Source organism: Erpetoichthys calabaricus, chromosome 1 (assembly GCF_900747795.2).
Source record: "Erpetoichthys calabaricus chromosome 1, fErpCal1.3, whole genome shotgun sequence".
In the NCBI taxonomy this organism is placed as follows: domain Eukaryota; kingdom Metazoa; phylum Chordata; class Cladistia; order Polypteriformes; family Polypteridae; genus Erpetoichthys; species Erpetoichthys calabaricus.
Genome location: NC_041394.2, coordinates 65928431 through 65948819, shown reverse-complemented (window position 1 = coordinate 65948819; position 20389 = coordinate 65928431). Strand labels below are relative to the sequence as shown.

Sequence of the window (20389 nt, the reverse complement as noted above, 5' to 3'; positions counted from 1 at the left end):
CACAGAACTTTGATCAGGTATTGGTGGCATTCTGAATAACCAAAAAAGAAAACAGAGAATATGAAAGATTAATAAAGACTGTATGTTCATTGAAGAGTATAATAATTGTATGCCTATCTTGTTTAACTACTAAAACTGAAATGTAGCTATGAAAAGACCAAATAAAAAAAGTGGATTTTTACGAGTTTTTAAAAATGATCTACAATATTAGCCTGGTGTTCTAGAGTTTTGCTGCTGCCTCACCACTTCTTGTATACTTTGCTCTTGGAATAATAAGAAGACCACCATTAGATGATCTAAGGTTAAGGCTTGGAGTGTAGAGGTATAGCCACCCCAAAATGTAAGAAGAAGAAAGACTATTTCAAGTTTTTTTTATACCATTAGTAGTATTTTATAGTCAGTTCTAAAAGACATGGGTAACTAATGTACTGATGCTAAAACTGGAGAGGTGTGCTCAGATTTTCTTTTTCTGGCTAAGATCCTTGCTACTACATTCTGCACTAAGTGCAACCAATTGATGTCTTTCTTATTTAGACCAGATAGGAGTGAGTTACAGTAATCTAGTCAACTAAAAACAAAAGCGTGAATTAATTTCTCAGCATCTTGCAGTGTTATAAAAGGTCTACCTTTGGCAATGTCATTTCAAGGGAAAAATGCAGTCTGAGTAATATGGTTAATATATGATTTAACATATTTAACCAATGATTTAAAAATGAACAATAGTGGTAGATCCCTGATCTTTTTCTCCATCATATTCAATATAGCCCCTGATCAACAACAACAACAACAGCATTTATTTATATAGCACATTTTACATGCACGAAAGCCCAAAGAGACTCCCTGCTATTTGATTTTATATATACTAGGGGGCTCTGCCCCTGCTCGCCCACCCCCAGTTTGGTTTACCGGATATACAATTTAAAGAGAGATTGTTATCCATCCATCCATTTTCCAACCCGCTGAATCCGAACACAGGGTCACGGGGGTCTGCTGGAGCCAATCCCAGCCAACACAGGGCACAAGGCAGGGAACCAATCCCGGGCAGGGTGCCAACCCACCGCAGGACACACACAAACACACCCACACACCAAGCACACACTAGGGCCAATTTAGAAGCACCAATCCACCTAACCTGCATGTCTTTGGACTGTGGGAGGAAACCGGAGCACCCAGGAGGAAACCCACACAGACACGGGGACAACATGCAAACTCCACGCAGGGTGGACCCGGGAAGCGAACCCGGGTCTCCTAACTGCAAGGCAGCAGTGCTACCACTGTGCCACCGTGCCGCCTAGAGATTGTTATTTTCATGGGAATTGATACATATGCATTATTTTCACTTTTACTTTAAAACTTTTGTTAAAACAATACTTGTCCTTTATTTCCAGCACTGGGCATGGTTAAATCTCTTTCTCGCAAGACGTATAATGCTGCTCCCGTTGTGAAGTGGGGGGCGGCTGAACGCACGCTAAGGAGATGCTGTTGAATCAGCTGCTGTCTTTCTGCGGCTGCAGCTTGCGAGCTGCATGCTCTGCTTGTTGCGCTGCGTGTTGATCATTTCAAAGCCTGTACAGCAGCTGTCCTTTTGCCACTTTGTGTCTCTGCCGCTCGCGTTGTGAAGGGGGGGTGGGGGGCTGAACGCATGCTAAGAGGAAGTGGTCGGATCATCTGCTGGCTTGCTGCTGCTGGCAAGCTGCGTGTTCTGCTTATCGCTTGTCATTGTTTTAAGAGCTGGGAGAACATGAAGTGTGTCTGTCAAAAGCATTCCAACAACTGCTAGGTTAGATGTCCATGAACTTGTTTTAAATGTTGTCTCACTGCCTTGTCTCGCGTGACGTTAAAGAGTCTCTCACGGGACGTCAAATTGTCTTCCAAGAAGATCACGTCTCATCTCCTTTGTCACCCTCCCAAGATTGTTTTTTATAATTGAGAGATGTAACACCATGCATGACAATCACAGAGGCCTAAGACCCCGCTACCTGCAAATCCTAGAAATGCCTCAGGCAGGACTGATGGCATCAGCTTCAACTTAATGGGACCCCAACAAACATCTAAGGACTCTGAAAGAGTACTTCCACATCTGCTCTTCGAAATGGTATATATTTACATGCACCTCTACATACTTTCAATAGGGATGCTCCCTCAGCCCACCCCCCCAATCTCCAAAATCTTTACATATACTGTACATTGGTATCTGGGGACTTTAAAGTGGGACCATATACAACTGATAAAATGCACAAAAAGAAATACTTGAGTGAACAATGTAAACAGATGAAAATCATAATCATCCAATAATGATAATAATACTGTATATACTCAGATTTCATATTGTTCCAACTGATTACCTATTTCAGTTCAAAAGAAAACACATTCCTGTAAAATTGTATTTTGCAATGACTATCAACAAAAACAAAGTCATCAGGAACAGCGGGAATTGATCTAATGCAGAAATGTTTTACTCATGAACAACTGCGAATAATAATAATAACTAGCCAACCCGCGGCGTAGCATACGCCGCATAATTATGTACTGATGGGTGAACACTTCCTGAAAGACACAGTTGTTCAAATGGGGTGGGTTTGAGGATACGACTGTAGGTGAATGAAAAGATGGAACTCTGGAGAGGGCAACATACAATTGTCCGTGACTCAAAACTGGAGGACCGCCGTCGCGCCTCCACCTCCCAGAGTGAGGGATGGGGCTGGATGGCGCTCGGGCGCGGAGGGCGGAACAGAGGGAGAGGGGAAGGACGCTTCAGTACGCACTGCCTGCTCATGTGCCCGCCCCCAACTCCTCACCTGAGTTGCTTTTGTTTCTGCTACAGTCCACATGCACCTCTGAGCCACGTTGACTTATCATTGTTCTTTGCGGTTCCGGTTCTATATATAATCCACCAAGTCACCTGACCATGGTAGTAGCGATGGGGGGGGTGTGTACAAAGGGCAGGGACTTAATCAGTGCGAGCGTATGACCCGCACTTACTGGAAATTCCTCATTCGTGAGGAACAATTGCAAGCCCCGGTCTCCATCACGCATGGGGTTCAACGACTTAGCCACGCCTCTCAGCGCCGGGTAAACACACGTTGATCCATTCAGTGTAGCACGCGTGCAGCACCAGACATCTAAGAGCATCACAGACCTGTTACTGCTCAATCTCACGTGGCTGAAAGCCACTTGTCCCTCTAAGAAGATGGACGCCGACCACTCTTTTGTCACGTAACTATTTAGCAGGAGGAAGTCTCGTTCGTTATCGTAATTAACCAGACAAATCGCTCCACCAACTAAGAAAGGCCATGCACCACCACCCACAGAATTGAGAAAGAGCTATCAATCTGTCAATCCTCTCCGTGTCCGGGCCAGGTGAGTCAAATTAAGTGAAAGGCTCCACACCTGGTGGTGCCCTTCCGTCAATTCCTTTAAGTTTCAGCTTTGCAACCATACTCCCCCTGGAACCCAAAGACTTTGGTTACCCGGTTGGCTGCCCGGCGGGTCATTTGAATAACGCCGCCAGATCGCCAGTTGGCATCGTTTATGGTCGGAACTACGACGGTATGTGATTGTCTTCGAACTGCCGACTTTCATTCTTGATTAATGAAAACATTCTTGGCAAATGCTTTTGTTCTCGCTCAAATTGTTGTGGGCGGGGCTCTGTGAGTTGGTGGGCGTGGCTCTGTTGTGCATGTGCCATGGTTGGCTGCTTAGTGAATTGTTGGTGGGCGGGGCTCTGTGAGTTGGCGGGCGTGGCTCTGTCTTGCGTGCGTCTTGCTTGCCATGGATTTAGTGAATTCTTCTTGTTGGTGGGCGTGGCTCTGTGAGTTGTCGTTGTACCCCATGGTCTTAGAGTTGGTGGGTGGGGTGCTGGTAACAGTCAGACGGGCGTGCGGGCAGGCGTTCTCGTCCCATGCTCTTAGAGTTGGTGGGCGTGGCTCTGTGAGTTGTCATCGTATCCTATGGTGTTAGAGTTGGTGGGCGGGTCTCTGTGAGTTGGCGTGCATGGCTATGTCGTGCGTATCCCATGGTTGTCTTGCGTGCCCTGTCGGCTGCTTAGTGAATTATATATATAGATTCTGTACATTTATATAGTATTTTTCTCATTACTCAAAGTGCTTTACATAGTGAGTGGGGAACCACTTCAAACACCACAAATGTGGAGCATCTACCTGGATGATGCGATGATGGCCATCATTATGCCAGTACATTCACCACACATTAGCTGTTAGGTGTTGTAGGGGTGAGAGATAGTTAGCCAGTTATTGGCAGGGGATAATAAGGGACCAGAATGACTAGGCCAAGTTGGGAAATTTAGTTAGGATCTTGGAATGCACCCTGTTCTTTACGAAGAATGCCCAGGGATTTTAATGACCGCAGAGAGTCATGTCTCATCTGAAGGACAGTGCCATTTTACAGCACAGTGTCCCTGTCACTGCACTAGGGCATTGGGATACACATTCAGATCTCAGGGTAAGCTTCCCATGCTGGCATCGCCAACACCTCCTCCATATAGCATGTTCAAGACAAAGCAGTTATCTAAGAGTATTATTATTATTACTTATTATTTGACTGCTGCCTTTAACCAAAGCAACTTTCCACATTAGAGATACAATTGGTTATATTTCATTTGTTTCCTAATTGGAGCACAGGCAGGTGAAGTGACTTGCACATAGTGACACAGTGTTAGCAGCATGATATGAACCCAAAACTTAAGGGTTTGAAGTTCTTGGTCTAAAGCTTTAACCACTATACCACATAGTGCCAATAATATTAGCCCTTGGTAAGACACCTACAAATGTATACAGAAAGGTACTTAGTTATGTAGTATTTCTGATACACACAATTAACAGATTACACTATATTATACTTATTACACTATAACTAAGGCACTTTGTCTTGCGAAATTTTACAGGTAAAGCTGGATCACACTAGTTTCCAATAAATGCAAATTCTGCACTATTGTGCTTTTTGAAAGCAGAATCCATTTTAATAAAAGGATAAGTTCCTGTGTGTCTGTATGTTTGTCCAGTTGCTATGTCTCTGTATTTCCAACAGATGGTGCATCATGTTTGTAGTAATAAAATGCATTGCATTTGTCATTCCAACAGATGGAGCATTACAACCATTAACACTGCTTTTATGAACCCCATACCAAATGGCAAGTAACAGAGGAATGTGCATTGCATTTCTCATTCTATCGAGTGGTGCATCACCAACATATGTAGTTATGCATTTTATTACTCCATGCATTACAAAATACATTTCAATAGATGATCTACTACATACATTAATGCTGAGGTCTACGTTGATTACTTAGATTTTAACTTGGGGTCACAAAGCTAGTAAGAGAAAAAAGAAAAAAAACATTAGCATACTCAAAAAATGAATTATTTAGAGGTAAAATGACTTGCTGATTGTGAAACTGGTTGAAATATAAACCTATAGCATGGGGTGTAGCACAGAACTCTGGGTCATATATATAAGCTGTCTCTGCCGCCATGAAAATGCAATATGCTAGACTGGAAAAGACATCAGTTTGTCAAGTCAGAGACCATAATGTGGAATGAGTAAAACAAGTGAGACACAAAAATGTGTAGTGCTTTGAAATACGGGTGGAACATTATTCTTCACACTCTGTTGCATTTTATGAAGTTTACTCCATTAAAGCATTGTTTATCTGTGTTGCTACCCGCTAGAGCAGTGATTCTTAACCTTTTTTGAGTCACGGACCCCTTTAAGAATCTGATGAAAGCTAAGGACCCCCTACACCAGAAATATTCACACAAACACAACTTTGCATGCAATGAATACAATGTACTTTATTTAACGAGATTTGATTGTCTCGCACATATATGACATATACAAAGTATTATTACACTTTAAAGTAAACAATCTAAAAAAACACTCCTTTTTATGCAAAAGTAATGCAATGGTGATGGACAGGTTGACAGATGAGATTAGACAGGAGTCCCTGTGGAATATGATGTTTGCTGATGAAACTGTGATCTGTAGCAATAGTAGGGAGCAGGCTGAGGAGACCCTGGAGAGGTGGAGATATGCTCTAGAGAGGAGAGGAATGAAGGTCAGTAGGAACAAGACAGAATACATGTGTGTAAATGAGAGGGAGGTCAGTGGAATGGTGAGGATGCAAGGAGTAGAGTTGGTGAAGGTGGATGAGTTTAAATACTTGGGATCAACAGTACAGAGTAATGGGGAGTGTGGAAGACAGGTGAAAAAGAGAGTGCAGGCAGGGTGGAATGGGTGGAGAAGAGTGTCAGGAGTAATTTGTGACAGATGCAGAATAGAATGCAGAATATCTTTATTGTCATTTTAACAAATACAGCGAAATTAGGTGCAGTCCCAGCAGTGTCAAAATATAAATAAAATATAATTAAAAAAAGGATAAGAAAGAATAAGAAGAAATAAGGTAGAACACAAACATTCAACATAAGACCTTAATTGCACATGAACACTCTTACACAAGATGTCATCTATTGCACTGCTGCATTGGAGGTGATTAAGTGGCATTCAGTGTCCTAATAGCAACAAGGTAGAAACTGTTATTCAGTCTATTAGTGTTTGTTTTGATGCTCCTATATCTTTTGCCTGATGGATATCAGAAAGAATGAAAGGGAAGGTCTACAGGACAGTAGTGAGACCAGCTATGTTATATGGGTTGGAGACGGTGGCAGTGACCAGAAAGCAGGAGACAAAGCTGGAGGTAACAGAGTTAAAGATGCTAAGATTTGCATTGGGTGGGACAAGGATGGATAGGATTAGAAATGAGGACATTAGAGGGTCCGCTCAAGTTGGACGGTTGGGAGACAAGTCAGAGAGGCAAGACTTGGAAGAAGGATGCTAAGGATAGAGCTGCCAGGCAAGAGGAAGGCCTAAGAGGTTTATGGATGTGGTGAGAGAGAACATGCAGGTGATGGGTGTAACAGAACAAGATGCAGAGGACAGAAAGATATGGAAGAAGATGATCCGTTGTGGCGACCCCTAACAGGAGCAGCCGAAAGAAGAAGTATGGCCACTCATTATAATTATGAAATACAATCCTTTTTTGCAAATTAAAACAGATCTACTGCTACTACATTTTCAACTACCATTACTACTACTACTACTACGACTACTATTTTTACTACTACATCAACTCTAAGTCAACAGTACCGGGCTGTATAGTGAATATAAATGTTAATTTTTATCTAACCCTCACGGGCCCCCTGAAACCCATCCACGGGCTTCAGGTTAAGAACCTCTGCCCTAGAGATTCACATAGCTAAGAGAGGTATATTCCTACCTCACGCTTGCCCCCTAGCGATCATATTTAATGTACTATGGGTTTATTTAATTAAGTGGCAAACCTCGGTTTCACACTTAAACCAACCAGACGAAAGGCGTCAGCTGCTCAGCCTCTGCCTCAGCAATGCTTGCACATTCCTCTTTAAGTATTTTGGGCTCCCTTGACACCTCCTTTGGGCTTGCGGGTATTAGGACTTAAATGCCCATTACAGTAAATGCAGTCTTATGAAACGCAAAGACATTTGCACCCTGCCTCAGTACGATTGGGATATATGGAAACGTTAAAAATAAAAACGTACTGTATACCGTAAACACGAGTTGTTACTAGGAAACAACTCGTAGCGTGGATATAGTTGCTAGGCGTTTTTTTTTTAATCCGTAAAAGCCCCGCCCACTTCTTAGTCTGGTTTCCGGAGGAAAATAAAAGAGGCACAGTCGTATCCGTCGCTTCTTTGAGGGCGACAGGTTAAGGATGATTTAAAAAGAGAAACCGACCTCGCTGTCGCCGTTTGTAACACCCAGAGAATGCTCCTTTTTCGGTTGTTGGAAACCCCGTTCCTTTAAATTTCAAAGATGTTTTATAAGACTACCCTGACAGTCTTAATGGAGAGTATTGAATTTAATCGGAGACCCGCGCTGGCAAAAGAAGGTAGAACAAAAGCCTTTCCGAATGGGAAGATTGATTGTAGTCAAGTGCAATATAATATTAAAAAGTTGCATTGTTTACTAACACACCCTCACCCTGACCTTTCCCCTTTTTATTATCCGCTGCCGAATCTGCACCACGTGTCCCTCTTACCCCCCGACCCCCCCCCCCCCTTGTCTCGTGTGTTATTTCTAACCAGACTAACATGAGCGAACTCCGCCACTCTCCGCGTCTCTTTGCTTGTCTTATACTCACTACGCGCTCCTCTGTGTCTGCAAAGAAAACTTTCGATCCTAATCGGCGAGTACATAGTGTATGCAAACATGAGCATATTGGACATCTGCACAATAGTGAGATAAAATCACAGTTTCGCGTATCTGTGTAAGATTAGTTTTGCAGCTTTGTAGGTCGTTTGATTTTGGTTTACTGGTGTTCGGGACACAATTCTTCACAGAATTTCCGTATAAATTGTATCTTGTTAGGATATGGATTTATTTCAGATAGACTGCATAAGAACTATGAAATAGGACGAGCTATAAATGAATAGAGAGGAAGCTTAAATGTGACATTTTTTATTATCTTAAAAATGACATGTTAACAACATAAGATGTGCGATGCCATAGTGGTGCAGCAGTTACCTACGCAGCCCCCAGTGCCTGGACGTACTTGCTGTTCTGTGTGTCAGTTCTGCATTTTCTCCAGAATATACCCTTCCAAACTCTCTAATACAAGATTAATTAATGACTTAAACTGGCCTTGTTAAAATATATGGCCCTCAGTAGACTGGCACCCCATCCAGGATTGGGTCCTTGCCATGTAACCCAAGCTGCCTGAATGACAAATGCTGTTCTAAAAATTTACTTTGTTTCACTGCACCTAATTCATATTAGAAGCTTACTTCTACGATATTAAGAGCCTTAACCGTTATTATTCCAATATTCTATCCCCTTTTCTGTTTATATATTGATATCAATATCTGCATTTATTTGATTTAAGCAGTTTACTGTATTTGATTTGCTTTCCAAACTTGCTTTATTTATGTATGTATGTATGTATTTTCTTCTTTTGAAAGTACTAGTTACAGGTTTAATTTCAGTTCTGCACTTTTTGTGTTTTTTTAATTTTTTTTTATTTTTGAATTCGTTCTTGTGTTTGGACCACTGTATCTGCTATTATAATTATAATTCACGTACATATTTTCTAAATTTTTTATTTCATGAGCACTGTTCTCCATTTTATTTATATAAAAGAAGCTGTTATTTGTGAGATTACATTTTATAGTGTGCCCACAGTTTTGTTTAATTTTTCTTCATTTTCTTAAGTGTTTCTTCATTTTTTACACTGTCTACACTTTTTAAGTAGTAGTGTGCTATTTCAGATTTATATTAAGTAGGTTTGAGAATGTTATTTTGAGCACAGGCACCAATGTCTGCTTTGTTTTAATCCCATGGTTCATATGTCTGAGCTGTATCAGGCTGTGAATTCTGTCATTTGTTTTTACACAAGTGTGCATGTCTCTGTTAATTTCTCGGAGCATGTAGTTGGGTTAATGAAAGTGCCAAAACTTTGCTATAGGCAGTAATACTGTATCTGTGTCAGCTGTGTTTTAGGCATGACACTTCCAACTACAATTAATATACATTACAATATTTTCCAGTTTTGCATACTTTAAATCAGTATTCTTGGCACTATCGGAGAATGTTTTAAAAGCAAATTTCATTAAAATAAAATATAGAAAATGCACTGTTTTGACAAAACATGCAAGAAGGTGCCTGTATGAACAAATCAATATAACACATATTTCTGCAGTACTTGCAAAGTTTTATATTTTTTATTCAAAAACAGATTCAAAGTAAATTCAGGTCACAAAAGATAGTTTATTAAATCCAAACCAGAAAAGTTGAAAATACTAACACCTGTATCCTGCAAAACTAAGCTTAGCTTGTAAAGCTTATTTAAGTTACATTGACAGTAATTTTAGTGCACATCTCTTTAGTTATATTAAAAAGGCATATTTATAGGGGGATGTTATCATCTTGAGGGACTTTAACTGCCTGAATACTACCTGGGATAACCTTGGAAATAGTGGAGCACAAGAGCAGGAGTTTTTAGAAGTAATCAGTGGCTATTTTGTTATACAGTATGTTAAAGCACCAACGTGGGGCGAAGCATGTCTAGATTTAGCATTTTGTAATAATCAAAATAGAATTTAGCGTGTAGAGGTGATTAAAAAATTAGGGTCAAGTGACCATAATATAATTCTCAGTGTTTTGGAAGAGTATGGATGCAAAGACTAAAACCATTAAGTTTAATTTTGGTAGGGCAAATATTGAGCAGATGCGGCAAAGTCTAAGGAGGATAAACTGGGATAAGCTTTTAAGGGTGGCGTCAGTTGAGAAGCACCATTATGTATATATATATATATATATATATATATATATATATATATATATACCTGTATATGTATGTACATTACTGGTGAAAAGTTTTGGAACACCTCTGTTTTTCCAATTTATTTTTCAAATATAATCCGTTGAAATTCAATGAATGACCTAAAACAGTGAAAAGTAAACTGCCAGAAGTTTAAATTTAAAGTTTAGGTTAGCAAAAACTGAAAAAAGGAAACTTCAGAATATTAAAAATGGGCCTTTTTCGGGAAATCACCAATAGGTTGTTCTGCAGCAGTTAAAGTAAATTAAGCCTTGCAAGTTGAAGCAAACAATTTGCACAGGTGTTCCAACCTCTGTTGATTACTTAAAAACCCTCTGTCTGTCTTAAGGCAGAATTGGAACAGACTGTGCTACTACACCCTCTGAGGTACTACTTGGCCAGTACTACACAGTAGAAAGTTGTAAATTCCAGTGATAATAGCAAGAAAATGGCAATTAACAAATACAGTAAAATGAGACATAGAATTATTACCCTTAGAAGTGTAGGCCTTTCATTTAGAGCAATTGCAAAATAAACCAAAATGTCAGTGAGTATGATATTTTACATAATCCAATGGTAATTGGAAACTGGAAGAAACTCTGATAGTTAGAGATGTGGCAGACCCAAAGTCTTAACCCAATCAGAAGACAAAGTTTCTGAGGACTACCAGCTTGTGTGATAGGCGCCTCCCAGCACAACAGCTTCAAGCACAGCTGAACAGTGGACGAAAAAAGCAAGTCTCAGTTTCTGCTGTTAGGAGGAGACATTGTGCTGCAGGTTTGACAAGGGGAGTGGCAGTAAAACAGCCATTACTTAAGGGACAAAATAGGGCCTTGAAATACCGGCTATGGACTACTGCAAACTGGAAGAAAGTCTTATGGACTGTTGAATCAAAATTTGAAATCTTCAGTTTATCATGCAGGGTGTTTGTATACTGTTGAGTTGGTGAAAGGATGGTTCCTCAGTGTGTGATACCATCTGTCAAACATAGAGGAGGAGATGTGATGGTCTGGGGTTCTTTTGCTGGAGGCAAAGTGGGTAACTTGCACAGAGTGACTGGCATTCAAGAGTTACCATAGTTTGCCTGTTACATCAGCAGAAGGTGGCTACTTTGATAAATCAAAAATTTGAATAAAATGTTGTACACTTAATGATTCCTTGACTTTTTTATTTACCATTTTTTATTTGTTCTATGCCGTGACTTCATGAAACATTAAGACATTAAACTGTATGCATTTCCATAAAAAATAAAAAACTGAGGTGTTCTAAAACCTATGTGTATGTATATGTATATATGATATATAGTACCTGCCAAATAATGGGATATGAAGGATCAATGTTACTCCTTTTCACAAAATTTCAGAAACATGGGGATCGGTAATATAGGCATGTGGAGTGTCATTTTATGCTATTTCGAGGTTGTAGATAATGAATTTAATAATATTTTTGATATTTGATTCTCTACTTGTTTTCCTAGCCCTCTCAGATCCACTACCAGAAGGTTACAAATCACAAATTTCAAACATAAGCATGTAGGGTATTGTTTGAGACTATTTCAAGGTCAGTGATTACAAGTAAGATTTTACTTTTGATTGCTGATCCTTTACTAGGGATCTAGCCCTCTATGGACCTCTATTGGAGGGTGGAAAATGACATATTTCTATTACAATTGAGTTTTTTTTACTTCTATTACAATTGAGTTTTTTTTTTTTACTTCAAACATGTTAAATTGAAGCACACATTTTAATATTTCAAATATTCAACACAACTATTCTTGTCTATCATGTTCTTCTACCTCATGAAGTAAATCATTACAATTCCTATGAACACCCCGGATTTTGGGGGACTTATTCAGTTATTCAGACTTTTTCCTGTTAATTTTACTCAACATTTAGTTGTGTACATAATAAATATTAAATAACAATGTACTGGATTGTATATTATTATAATACAATATACATTTGGATGTATTGTACTGTAAAATTTTCCATTGAGTTATTTCCTGTGATATAGATAGATAGATAATTGTTGTGAAACTTGCATGGAAGTGCTGTATGCACAATTTCATACTAATTTCTTATTTTAATAAAATAATTAAAAACAGTTTTATGAAATAAACATTCAAAATATAAATACACTCAAATGACACAACAAAGAGTTTTGATACAGTAATCACAGTAAACGCTTGACTCCTACCAAATCTACCACAGAGGACTATTTGATCCCATACATTATACTTCTTCATATTAACTAAAACGCCAGGAATGCAGGCAATCGTATTTTAGTGTAAATACATCAGTTCTTAACATATTCTGAAAAGTCTCTGCACTGTCTCACGCAAAGAAAAGCTAACGAATCCATCCATATTCTAACTACAGGGGGTCTGCTGGAGCCAATCCCAACCAACACAGGGCGCAAGGCAGGAAACAAACCCCGGGCGGAGCCAGCCCACCGCAGGGCGCACACACCTACACTAGGCACAATTTAGAATCGCCAATGCACCTAACTTACATATCATGTCTTTGGGAGGAAACCCATACAGACACGGGGAGAACATGCAAACTCCACGCAGGGAGGACACGGGAAGCGAACTTTTGAAAATGCATTAGACATCAAATATTTAAGCAAAGTAAGTCTGTGTGCCACCAACGTTGTGGAGGCGATCGCGGTGAGTTTATGGCTATAGTCTGAACGCTGTAATGAAGTGATCACTAGTGCAAATGGTACACCATCTGACAGGTGCGCAAATACGTTTCTCCCAGGTTTATATAATTTAGGACGGTCGCAGTACATATATAACAACGAGAAGGTACATTTACAGTTCAGTCGCTGATATACTGGTATATCTTTCGAAATTGTTCTGTACATTGTCTCCCGTGGTAGGTTGGTGCCACTGTTTCATGCTGTTACCTGTATCCAGCCTCCTTGTTTTGAAATTCAACGCTCGAGTGCTGTCTTTGCGGAGAGGTGAGATCTGCACGTTATTCATGTGTCTGTGAGTTTTCCTCACTAGGTAAATTTAATACTGGAAATGTGTGTGGTTGTTTGCGTGCCCTATCGTATAGCTCCATCTCCCGCAATCGTAAATTAGATTTGAGAATCCTACGTTATTGCGTCCGTTAGGTCATTAAAAAACCCGTGAAGTCCAGTTCTTGTTGCGCTTATTAAAGCCTACCTGGGCATAATCGGTTGGAAGGCATAGGAAACAACTGTCAGTACAAATCCGGATACGGTCGCAGGATATGTGCATGTCTCGTTAATTGGCGACTCCAAATCGGCTACTTAAGACTGTGAGCGGTAATGTGCCTGTACATCTGAACTGAGCGGTTTTGATTACAGCTGTGAACTGACTTATACAGTCGGAATCTTCCGAGGACGTGCTACACACCGATCCTCCCAGAATCCTCCACGGTTCTGCGTCCGAACGTGCTTACGCGTTGACGTCTTGCGGCAAGTGAGACAGTTTGTGCCGTAAAGGCAGTAGATGTTTTTTACCGTTGTTTTGTAAGTTTTATATATATATACGAACGACAGGGCAGTATAAACCGATTACAACCCAACCGTAAGTGTAAAATTGGTGACTCTGTTTACTTTTTTTAAATCCGTGTTTGCTCATTTGGGGTTCTCTGAGGGTGAGGGGTTAAGCCAGAGAGAAAGCAATTAGGCCTCTCTTGCTCAGCCATGTTGGAGCCCCATTGTAGATGTGTTTTGAAGTGGACAAGCATTTTTAGGTATACAGCCAAACAACATGGGGAGCCAACGAGTCTAATTGTGCTATTCTTGTGTACCGTTAGCAGTAGTTTTTATTTTTGTAGATGTAGCCAATTTAAAATGTATGATCGTGTTTGTTAACTCATTGCGTGTATTAATCTGTTCTAAATGAAGGCACAAGAGAGTGATCATTAAGCCGTATTTCGTTAGCGTTTTCGGTTTTCAGTCCTGATAAAGCTGTCTCCTACATGTTATTTAAGAAAAGAACTCGCCGCTGAAGCACATTCCTTCTTTTTATTGATATTTTATGTAGCGTACTGATAGACATTGATTGGATGTAGATTTTTTTTTCTATATTATCATTGATTAGTAAATGCTATTTAAGGGGTACTGTAGTTCGAAGCGAGGCAAGAATATAGATAAGATTTTTTTGACGTTCTCCATCACGTGTTTTATGAAATAACAGGTCCTTGTGTAGATCAATACGAGGGCTTTTACTTTGTTGTATCTCGTTTGGATTCACCTGCATGTATGTGCAGATAATGAGAGCCGGGAAGGCGAGGAGTGTGTTTACTTGAGAAATGACAGCATTGATCCCCCAAACCGTTTTTTTTTCTCTCCAGTTCACCTATGTAGTACATTGTTGTCCCTAAACAAAACACAAACACTCACAAATTGCAGTTTTCACGGCATTCTATTCCATCTTGACAGTTGAACAAAACACTTTTTTTAGCGTAAAATTGAAAATTTACTTTGACTTGCTTGACATGAAAGTGTTTATTGGCAGTTTAAGGGTATGGTATAAGGCTTGTCATGGACACTCACTTTTCACTACAGTATAGACATTTTATTTAAATGCTTTTGGATTTTAAGTGACATGCAGTATATTTGTTTTTTGCAGGCCACCAAGCTAAGGGTTTCTGCAACTGATCCCCTTGGCTTTGTGGCTGCGTCTTAAATTTTGTGACTGGCAGACCACAGAGGGTGAGATTTCCCATTGGGATTAATAAAGTATCTATCTATCTATCTATCTATCTATCTATCTATCTATCTATCTATCTATCTGGCTCCAACAACCTCATCCTTAACATAGGTGCTCCACAAGGTTGTGCCGTGATTCCTCTGCTGTATTTCCTGTACACTCACAATTGTGCATCAATGCACAGTTCCAATACCATCATGAAGATTGCAGATGACACGGTGGTGATAGGTTTGATCTCCAATTAAGATGAACCTGCCTTTGTGGACAAGGTAGAGGTGCTGTCCAAACCAACAAGTTAACTGTGGACTTCACGCGGAGTAGCAGAGGAACTACACCCTACTTAGGATCCAGGGGTCTCCAGTGTAGAGAGTCAGCATCTATAGGTGTTTTGGTGTGCATGTTTCTCAGGAGCTGACATGGGCTAATCATAACTCCACTCAAGTGTAAGTGTAGCAGGGCAGTGCCTGTGTCACCTCAAATACCTGAAGAAATAAACAAATCTCCATTGCCATACTGAAAGTATTCTGCTGTGCTCCTGTAGGGTCTGTGCTTACAAGGGCGCATTACTGCCTAGTTTGGTAGCTGCAATATCCAAGAGTGTAAAGCCCAGCAAAGAGTCATATGGTGTGCTTAAAGGATCATCAACACAACCAACATTTATACCTATCTGGGCAAAATGGATAATTGCAGGCACATTACAAACAAGTCTTATTCTTTTTCAGTGGCTACATTCAGGTAAAGGCCTCCATAGCCATATGGTCAGGACTTAGAGCCAGGGGTGAAGGGTGTGAAAGGACAGAAGAATTGTAAACTCTTTCTTAATCTTTTTTTTTATTATTTCTATTATATTCTATTTCTGTGGTGCTCAGCTATAGTGACTTTAAATTATGCTAATTATGTCACTTAATGCTGCATCTGCAGTGTATTTTATTTTTACTGTCTTTTGGCTTGCATTTAATGGCACACTACAGTATATACTCATGCCTATTTGCCTTTATTGCCCTTTTTATGTTAGTTTCTCTTTTTAGTTGCATTTTGTTTTGTGCTTGGCAACAGAGTTTGTCATAGTGACATCGAACTGCCACTGTATTATACCATTGAGTATGTAACATAAATCTAATGTTTCAAAATGCATTACTCTGAGTAATTTGTGTACAGTATTACTCTTTTAGACTTAGATCCTGATTCTAAATAAATCATTGTTATTGCTTAATAAATACTTTCAATGAACTTTCCATTTGTCAACAGGAGATGACAGTTTGGTGCTTTTTCAGTATAACTACACTTTTTTTTTTTGGAGGGCAAAAGTGCTAGTGCTTGTATCCTATTTTGCCTGTTGAATTGGGTTTTTTTCCCCCTCCAAACTTTGCATGTTCTTTTTGTAATCCTTTGGATTTTTACTCACTTTGTCAAAGCATACATTTAGGTTAGTCCAAATTGGCCTAGTCCACATATTTGTATGATGGGCAGCCATCCCTTGTGTTTTTTTGCCTTGTTCCTATGGCACCTAGGATTAACCTGTTCATTATTTTTATATTTTTATTTTTTTTTTTTAATTCTTGGCCAAATGGATAAATGACTTTTCATAACATTAAGGAGAAGTAGAATATGGCATTAATGTCCTGTATTATGTTAGCAGAGTGAATGACTGTAGAATTTCTCAATGTTGCAACCTTCTAATTTAGTATAATGTGTAAAACTTTCACTTCAGTTTATTTTTTGTTTTTAACAGTTTCATTTTACATTTGTTCCACTTAGGTGGCTTCACTGTTTCATTTTATATGTTCTGTGACTTGCTGCATAGTCTTGTCTTTGAGTTGCTTGACACAAAACCATTCCAAATGCTTCACATGAGGTGTATAATAAAAAAATCTGCAGCAATGAAAGAGCTTTTTTTTCACGGAAGGATGAGGACCATATTTATTCTTTACTAGTTGTGTTTATCTCTTGAAGACATGTAGTAAAATAAAAAAAAAATTGATGAATGATAACTGAGGCTCTTTTTATACTCTCCATGTTTCTCTTATGCCTTTCTTCAGTATCTTTTCATGTCTCAACCTCTCTTGCCCAGTGCTTCCTCTCTCTATACCGTTCCCCTAAAGACTGCTTTTCAGGTGTTATTTTGAGGTGCATTGTTTGCCTCTTGTGTACTTTTTGACTACCACCAATGGTAGATGGTCTCCCATTACCAACTGTGAAAACAGCATTTAGATTCTTCTGAATACATCCCATCTTTGAAGGCGATTCGTGTTGCATCCTGTTGGTGACCCAGTGTCACTTGGTAACCTACTTGTTTTGCTGTTGTTCAGATGCTCCATTTTAACTCATTTTTGAAACTTCATACCTCTAAGTAATAGTGTCATCATCCTTACCACTGAACCACCACAGCTAAACTAACAAATCTGATTGCCCAGAAGGACAGGACACACACAGACAGTAGTGTTTTATTTTATATTGGATTTTCAGTACATACCATTCAATCGGCAGCATAACTTTTGATTCCACTGTAGTGCATTAGTGTGTCATGACACGGTTTATCAACTTTTTTTATTTTTTTTTAATCTTTTTTTGTTTGCTGCTTGGCTTATTTTGAAGACTAAAATGAAAATCAGCAACTTTGTTTGCCAGTTCCCAAAATGATAGGTGTTGCTGTTGTTCAGTACAACATTAATTCTGTGTCTACTGGATTTCTTTGGTCAAACCCAGTACACAGGACAGTATATGTGCTACAATTTTTTTTTTCCCCAAATGTTATTTGAAGGAAAAAATATATTGTTCTTATAAAATTGTTTGTTGCAGAAAACAATTTAGCTCTGTACCAGAAATTTGTAGTTCATCCATATATTTACTTTTCAAATATTTTACTTTCATAAACAGTGTTATAACATTCTATGACATAACAGCAACATCAGCCTTATTGATGCTCCAAGTGTCATACATAAGCTTCACTAACAATTGGGACTGACTGATACCAAGCCAACTTAGAGTGCCTGGAATCTTCTTTGACGTTCCTTCATGTCAAAGACCCTAAAGCTCATTGTGGAAAGGATCTTTCGCTTAATATTTCAGAAAAGGAGAGGAAGGCAACCTTGCATAGAATACACTCTAGCTCTTCATTCACTCTAGCATTCAATCATTATAGCTTAAAATCTTTTATTGAGTGCATTTACCTCTATTAAAATTGTCCAAAGTGTTTCCAGAGCAAAATTCAACCCGCAAATGTTTCAGTCCAGCTCTAGCCTCACTAGGCCACATGTGCAAATTAACATAATTTTGGACAAAAATCTTTCCATGTGTATTGGACACAATCGCTCTGAACCCATTCACAGCTGTGTTTCTTGCTCTTCTGGAACAATTCTCCCCCCACATACTTGAGTCTTAGGTAACTGATGTTCTGTACTACATGAAATTGGAAAAAATCAAATTCTCACTTAAAGGATCTGTTCAAAACTTTTAAAATTTTACAGGATCTAATCAATAACATTTTAGAATAACCTTCTTTTTTTGGGGAAAAAGGTTACCCTTCCTTTCTTGTTCCTTTTTAATAGAGTAGAATTTTGTTATTGGTTCTCTTCTTTCCCCCTCTCTGGCAGGGGCTGAATTTTTCTTTGCCTTGTTAAGTTTGACTTGACTGTGTGGAATGTTACCTGCTTCTAAATAATATAAAAAAAATGGCTGGTTGTCCATACAGTAGTACCAAGAGAAAACCCATAAAGACGAGGAAAACACGTTAACTCTTCATAACCATGGGAATTAAAAATCATGTGCTTCCATCACCACCGCTATACTGGGGAGACTTGGTTCAAGTTCATTCTTGATGTCTGAAAAATGTAGTTTAGTGCTTCTTTTTTGAAATACATGATTTGTTCTTAGCTATGAAGTGTATCTGCCATGACTTTAGTGTTAAAAAAGCTTTGTACTTGGCAGCAGAGTACCTATACAGTATTGATAAAGTATAGTCTGACTTAGCAATGAGAGGTGTGTAGTTTGGTGTTGCTTTCTTCTTAATAACTGCTATGTCTGGTTTGGATCACACCTTTCCATTGATATGGTAACAACACTCAAAAGAAAAACAAGTTTTGGGTGTTCCAGTGCTATTTTAAACTTTTTTTTTTTAACCATGTCACACTTGCAAGAAGTAGATTAGATTCTCAGTGGCCACTTTTTTAGGTGTGCATAAAAGCAGCTTTTAGTTTGAATCCATCACCTGTGCAGTTGCAGAAGTACTTTAGTGTGCTGTGGAGACAGTTTTAGATACGAAAGGTACAATTTATTTCATAAATTGCTGATGTGCTTAAATGAGCAAATACAGGACCATTACTCATTTTATGTCCATATGCTGACACTGCTCAAGTTGTACAGCTAGGTGTGCGCAGTGCATCTGTCTGGGGGGGGGGAATCCACATCTATTGAGTGTGTACAAAAACTGCATCATGAAATTTCTAGTAAGAATATTGTGAAATCTGTTTAACAAAAAATATCTGCAAATTTAGTGAATGTAAAATATGCACACATTTTTGATTGACAGCATTTAAAATGAAATCGTAAAAGTTTTGTCTTTGTTTTTGCAGAGGATAGTAAAATGAGCAGCTCAGAGGAGGTGTCGTGGATCTCTTGGTTTTGTGGACTACGAGGAAATGAATTTTTCTGTGAAGTGAGTTTACATGATTTGTTCCAATGTCATAAGAATTTAAGTAAGGAGATGTCTTGTATGAATGGGATTTTTTTTTTTTTTTTTTTTTTTTACTCTTTTCTTTTTACATACTTAACTATTATGCTAAAATTTTGTTTCTAAACAATCTTTTGATTTATAAGTTCTAATCAAGAGTTGCAGATTATACTTTTTAAATGGTTGTGTGGTGACTTGACATTCTGGGAGTATTAAATACACAGCACATGCATACTTTGTGGGTTTTTTTTTTTTTTTAACAAAGTTATTAAAAAATGCTGCTAATACTAAACAATTCAGTGTCTGGGTGAGACTTGGATGAATGAGCCATATTTTAGCAGACATTATTTTGTTGTTTTTAAATAAGAAGCCAATGTGATTTTTAGAGTTAAAGGAGAAAAATGAATAATTATTTGTCATAACTGCAGCTTCTATAAAGAACACAAATGATCAATCTATTGGACAATTCTCATTTCTGTTAAATTTTATTTTATTCATTATTGTTAATTAGTGCATACCTATACTTGCAAACTGCATCTGTGTGAAGGTGTGTATCCACTAAGTGTCACTTTTTATGTAATTAAAATACTTTGAAAAATGTTTAACAATTAATTGTGAAATGATTAACATTGCTGTGTAAAAGGTGAAGGCCACCCAA

General features: G+C 38.7%; 1 protein-coding gene across 2 annotated transcripts in view; it reads left to right on the top strand.

Annotated features, from left to right (window-relative positions):
* The first annotated feature begins 7709 nt into the window (after positions 1–7709).
* csnk2b (casein kinase 2, beta polypeptide) overlaps positions 7710–20389 on the top strand; it is a 33994-nt gene continuing 21314 nt past the window's right edge. The window contains exons 1-2 of one of the 2 annotated variants that reach the window (XM_028801180.2): positions 7710–7942; positions 19634–19716. In XM_028801180.2, the coding sequence (XP_028657013.2) occupies positions 7867–7942; positions 19634–19716 (159 nt within the window). In that variant the 5' untranslated portion in view covers positions 7710–7866. Of the gene's footprint in view, positions 7943–13717; positions 13932–19633; positions 19717–20389 lie in introns of those variants that run through there. The other variant, XM_028801188.2, reaches the window with a different exon arrangement.